This window comes from Lycium ferocissimum, chromosome 7, assembly GCF_029784015.1.
Source record: "Lycium ferocissimum isolate CSIRO_LF1 chromosome 7, AGI_CSIRO_Lferr_CH_V1, whole genome shotgun sequence".
NCBI lineage: Eukaryota > Viridiplantae > Streptophyta > Magnoliopsida > Solanales > Solanaceae > Lycium > Lycium ferocissimum.
In genome coordinates, this window is record NC_081348.1 from 29622987 (window position 1) to 29629156 (window position 6170).

A 6170-nucleotide genomic window follows, 5' to 3' on the forward strand; every position below is an offset into this window, starting at 1 on the left:
CTCGGTTTTTACACAAAAACTAAACTTTACTAGAACTAAAATTTCAACTAGCAATACTAACGTATTTTAAAATCTTAGAGTAATGGATTATGGTTTAACTATTTAATATTCATTTTTTACTGGTCAGGTTTTAATATTGATTTTATTTTTTACTTTTTTATTTATCATGAATACTTAGTATGAATTTTAAAGTAAAATATATCAATAATAAAGTTTATTATTAATAATTTTGTTTAAGTGACAAAAATTATGTAAATTTAAAGAATGCCATTTGTCATGTATTTTTAAATTTGGTGTTGCTAAGTTCTTTCCAATGTTATCATCCTAGTTGTAGTGTATGTTACTCAATTCTCCGTTGACGTATGTAATCCAGTGTGGGGCTTCTATGGCCTTGTCCTCTTCCACTTATGATTCGGGGTGTGCATTTGATTTTTCGATTTGGTTTTATATTATCAGTTTTGGTTTTTCAGTGTTCTGCTTCTAAATCTCATTAGTTTTAGATAATTATATAATTCGATTTTTTCGATTTTTCAAAATCCAAAACCAAACCAAACCAAAAACCCATTTTTTGTAATTTCTCAATCCGAAACCAAACTAGAAAATTGAAAAATCAATCCAAATTAAAATTAGGTTTGAGTTTTCGATTTAATTCAAATAATGCACACCTCTACTTCCAATACCCAGCTTTTGGAGTGCAACATTGATACGAATTAGCCAGTCTTAACAAACATCCTAAAATCTATACCCTATATTAGCGGCTTTAAAATAATTCACACCGTCTGTTCATTCTCAAATACGAGTTTGAACACAAACTTACTAGAGTTTGTTTATAATTTGAAGTTTTCGATATAAAATACCACTATCGGGAAAAATCATTTTGTGAGTCAAATGTATTTCCCAGTTTGATTAGTCAATATATTGTTAAATGACCTCGTGAGGAGGCAATCAAATTAACTAACTGTGACTGCCAATGTGCCATTCTTGCCGATTAATTAGGCAGCTTATGAAAAAATGAATAGAAGTACTACTGTTACACGAATAATACTGTATTCCCTCGGTTCACTTTTACTAATCCATTATACGAAAAAAAATCACTTTTACTTGTTCACATTAACAGATAAGAGAAAGATAAAAAATATTCTTATTTTACCTTTAACATTAACTACTCATTCCTCTCAAATTGTTTTTCAAGTCTATTGAAACTATATACCAATTAATATGAATATTATAGTAAAATATTTATTTCATTTATTATTTCTTAAAGAAAGTGCAAAATCCATTGTGCACAAGTAAAAGTGAACGGAGGGAGTTGGAAGGTAAATGGTCAAATAAACAAAGTATTCCGATAATTCTTGGAAAATTGTGAGAATAAATGATCTACAACGACTTTCATGTTCACTTTATAATCCAACAATACCAAATAGTAGTATTAGACTTCGTTAACTTGGACGTCCTTTCAGTTAGGTGCAGTCCTAACTCCTAATCTAAATAATCAATAAGTTACTGCTCCAATATTAAGTCCAAGATATTTTTTTTCGAAAAAAAAAAAAAACACAAATTCCAACACTTCCTAAATAGATAAGTTCAAATTTTTCGCCTGTTGATCTCCCCATTAATATAAAGCTCTTATCTTAATCATCTTTAGCTCGTAATTAAGTTCAAACTTAAGGACCAAACAGAAAATATGGCATCCACTGTCAAATTCTTGTGCAAAATGATTAAAAAAACTCTTTTGGGCAGTGGTTCACCAGAATTGATTGAACATGAAACCAATGAGATTTTTGAGCAATTCATTGTTGTTGAAGGAGATTCAAGTAAGAGTTTCCATTTCAACATTTCTCCATTTCTTGTCCCACCATTTTCCCCTTTGTAAATTCTACATTTCTACTACCTAGTCAAGTGTAATTATGTTATCTCATGCACATGTAGTGTAAAGAACTTTGAGATAATAAGCACACTATAGGTCATTCTGATCATGTGTAAACTTCAACAATTGTGCATGGCATTGTCAAGCATTAGTAAGGACCCGTTTTCATTGAACTATGTAGTTTTAACTGAACGAGGATTCATTCCATAGAAAACAAGATAGAATGAGCAGAACGTATATACTTCCATGCAAATGCTTATTGATGCTATAAGTACTATATTCCCTTATTGAATGACATATTGCTTTCATTCTGAAGCTGGTGAAAGCAAAAAAGTTAAAGGCACAGTTGTTTTGATGAAGAGGAATTTCTTGGATTTAGATGATGTCAAGGCATCTGTAGTCGACCGTGTTGATGAGATACTTGGACATAAGGTCTCTCTGCAGCTTATCAGTGCTGTCCATGCTGACCCTGGTATGTTACAGTTTTGAGATCAATTATGTCAGAGGCGGATTCAGGATTTGAACTATTCAATATTTTAAGGTTCTTGCCAATATTATGAGTTCATCATTTAATATTTGTTGTAACTTCAGTGATTTTTCACATAAATATCTGTTTTTCGAGCCTAAAATATTGGATTAGATAGGCTCCATCCGTCTTTGATTACAGTAAACTACTATCGATGGCTTATTCATTTTCATTTTGTTCATAGTAAACCGGGTTTATTTAACTAATATATCTTTTTGCAGATAACAGGTACAGGGGAAAACATGGAAAGCCAGCACACCTGGAAAATTGGGAAACCAAAATCACACCTTTGACAGCAACTGATGCTACATTTGGAGTCACATTTGAATGGGAGGAAGAGGCTGGAATTCCAGGGGCTTTCCTTATTATGAACTTCCACCAAAAGGAATTCTTCCTAAAGACACTGACACTTGATGATGTTCCAGGCCATGGCCGAGTACACTTCATTTGCAATTCATGGATTTACCCTTCTAAGTACTACAAAAGAGATCGTATTTTCTTCTCCAATCAGGTATTTAGTGCAATCGATAAATTTTACATGCATTAGGAGGCTGTCTAAATTATTTATACGCTAAAATGGTGGTCTTGTTTCTTCATGTAGACTTACCTACCAAGCCAAACACCAGCGCTTCTTCGTTATTATCGAGTAGAAGAGCTGGAAAATCTGAGAGGAAATGAAATGGGGAAGCTGGAGGAATGGGACAGGATCTATGATTATGATGTCTATAATGATTTGGGCGATCCTGATAAGGGTCCAATGTACGTGCGCAATATTCTTGGAGGATCCACCTTGTACCCTTATCCTCGTCGAGGGAGAACAAGTCGATTGCCTACAGAAACAGGTAATGAAAAGCAGGAACTTTATCCAAGCTACTTGGAAATTCTTTCGCTAGGACTCATTCTACTATTGTGCCTGCAGATCCTAAAAGTGAGAGTCGGCTGCCACTACTTAAAAGCTTGGATATTTATGTGCCCAGAGATGAGAGGTTCAATCAGCTGAAGATGTCGGATTTTGCAGCATTTGCATTGAAGTTATTGTCTCAGTTCTCTCTTGCTGAGCTTGAGGCTTCCAGCTTTACTGAGTTTGACACATTTGAGGATGAACTGAAAATATATAAAGATGCATTTAACTTTCCTTTTGAATCCCTTATTCATAAAATCAGGGATCTTGTTCCAATGGAATTGCTGAAAGAGTTACTTCGATCAGACGGTGAGCACCTCTGTAAGTTTCCAATGCCACAAGTAATCAAAGGTAAGAAAAAGGTAGAAGCACAACTTCTCTATAGCTTGAGAATGTATCTATTTGTTTTCATCAATTTCATTTTTATGTTATAGCTTTGATGTAACCTATCCCTTTACCTCGATTTTCTGGATATCAGAAGATAAATCTGCTTGGAGGACTGATGAAGAGTTTGCAAGAGAAATGTTGGCTGGATTAAACCCTCTTGTTATCTGTTCTCTAAAAGTATGGTCAAGATTGCCATTTATCTTTACTGTGAGATCTCTTGTATACTTCCATTTTTGAAAAAAAATGATCATATTCTGCTGACTTATCATACACACAGGAGTTTCCTCCGACGAGTAAGCTGGATCCTACAGTTTTTGGCAACCAGAAGAGTACAATTACAGAGGAGCATATAAAGAACAATATAGATGGATTAACTGTTAAACAGGTCTTCTTCTATTAATGTTTGGTGCTTATTCATGTGTTTCTAACTTCTCGCTCATGCATTATACCAATATGTCTGACGAGTATTAGCTTCTTTTACAGGCAATCAAGGAGAACAGACTGTTCATATTGAATCACCATGATACTCTGATGCCATACCTGAGACGCATAAACACTACTACTACAAAGACTTATGCCACAAGAACTTTACTTTTTCTGCAAGAAGATGGAACATTGAAGCCATTAGCAGTTGAACTGAGCTTGCCACATCCAGAAGGTGATCAACTAGGAGCTGTTAGCAAAGTGTATACACCTGCAATTGATGGTCATGATGCAACCGTCTGGCAACTAGCGAAAGCTTATGTTGCAGTAAATGATTCTGGCTATCATCAGCTTATTTCCCATTGGTATAATCTATAACTAGATAACCATTATTTCTTCAGCGTATGAGCTACTTGCTATTTCGTTCTTCATTGCTGCTTCTGTTGGATCACAGGTTGAATACTCATGCAGCAGTTGAGCCATTTGTGATTGCATCAAATAGGCAATTAAGTGTTCTCCATCCGCTTTACAAGCTTCTGCATCCCCACTTCCATGACACAATGTTCATAAATGCATTTGCAAGGCAGACCTTGATTAATGCTTGTGGAATTGTTGAGATGACAGTGTTTCCTTCCAAATATGCCATGGAAATGTCAGCTGTAATGTACAAGAACTGGGTGTTTCCTGATCAAGCACTTCCAACTGATCTTATTAAGAGGTAATTGTAAAGCTCCACATGCATTAGTCTGCACACTTGTCATTGTTTTCAAACCTTGCTAAAATGACTTGTTGATTATCATACCACTCATTTTCAGAGGAATGGCAGTTGAGGATTCAAGTTCACAACACGGTCTTCGTTTGTTAATTCAAGACTATCCATATGCTGTTGATGGCTTGGAAATCTGGTCAGGAATTAAAAGTTGGGTTGAGGAATACTGTCATTTCTATTACAAATCAGACGACATGATTCAGAGTGATTCTGAACTCCAATCCTGGTGGAAGGAGCTGCGAGAGAAGGGACACGGTGACAAAAAAGACGAGCCCTGGTGGCCTAAAATGCAGACGGTCCAAGAACTAATAGACTCGTGCACCATCATTATATGGGTTGCTTCAGCACTTCATGCAGCAGTCAATTTTGGGCAATACCCTTATGCTGGTTACCTCCCTAATCGTCCCACATTAAGCCGAAGATTCATACCAGAGCCGGGAACTCCTGAATACGACGAGCTCAAGATGAATCCTGACAAGGCGTTCTTGAAAACTATCACACCTCAGATGCAGACACTGCTCGGGATTTCCCTCATAGAGATGTTGTCTAGGCATACTTCAGATGAGGTTTATTTAGGACAACGTGACACCCCTGAATGGACAACGGATCAAGAACCACTGCAAGCTTTTGAAAGATTTGGAAAGAGGCTGAGAGAGATTGAGGAAAAAATTACACAAATGAATTGTAATGAGAGTTGGAAGAATAGGTCAGGGCCTGTTAAGATGCCTTACATTTCACTCTACCCCTCAAGTGAAATGGGATTAACTGGTAAAGGAATTCCCAACAGTGTGTCCATATAAAGCTTTTGATTAAATAAGCACTAACCTGATGCAATCTAGTAAATCAATAGTATGTTTTTCTTATCAATTTATCAATATAATCAAAATCTACTAATCTTATCGGTACATCAATTTAAGCTCATTTGTGCTAGAATAGTATAATCCCCCTAATCCAATTCGATCCGTAATCCTATGGTATTACTTATAATATCATCACTAATCCCATGATCTCCCTACTTTTATTTCCAAACCTGACAACCAAATGGACTAAAGAGAATAAAAATGTTGAATTATTTGTTTTTCTTTCGAATATTTTTGTGTTTAGTAGATTTATGTGAAGTCTAAAGAAAATATTCGGCGAGCATACGTAAACGTATGCCTCAAACTTCGCCTAATCAAGATGCCCAACTTTGGGTTTGCGACAAATAGATTTAACTTTTGTCTCCGCTTTGTCAGTTGAATACTCCAACTTACAAAATGATCTTCTAGATACCTTCAAAATCTATGTGCCACGTCAA

At 35.5% G+C, this 6170-nt stretch overlaps 1 protein-coding gene across 1 annotated transcript; it reads left to right on the top strand.

Annotated features, from left to right (window-relative positions):
- Positions 1-1629: 1629 nt before the first annotated feature.
- LOC132064245 (probable linoleate 9S-lipoxygenase 5) lies at positions 1630-5921 on the top strand. The gene is made up of 10 exons (XM_059457158.1): positions 1630-1814; positions 2184-2339; positions 2615-2904; positions 2995-3235; positions 3313-3645; positions 3773-3858; positions 3959-4066; positions 4165-4469; positions 4559-4822; positions 4920-5921. The coding sequence occupies exons 1-10, from the start codon at positions 1685-1687 to the stop codon at positions 5671-5673; spliced, it is 2667 nt and encodes an 888-aa protein (XP_059313141.1). The 5' UTR covers positions 1630-1684; the 3' UTR covers positions 5674-5921.
- Positions 5922-6170: the final 249 nt, after the last annotated feature.

Excerpts from the sequence above, each read along its gene's own strand:
- LOC132064245 (XM_059457158.1), top strand. The coding sequence starts at position 1,685 with ATGGCATCCACTGTCAAATTCTTGTGCAAAATGATTAAAAAAACTCTT. Across the intron at positions 3,859-3,958 it reads TTGTTATCTGTTCTCTAAAA|GAGTTTCCTCCGACGAGTAA; the intron begins GTATGGTCAAGA and ends TCATACACACAG. Across the intron at positions 4,823-4,919 it reads CCAACTGATCTTATTAAGAG|AGGAATGGCAGTTGAGGATT; the intron begins GTAATTGTAAAG and ends ACTCATTTTCAG.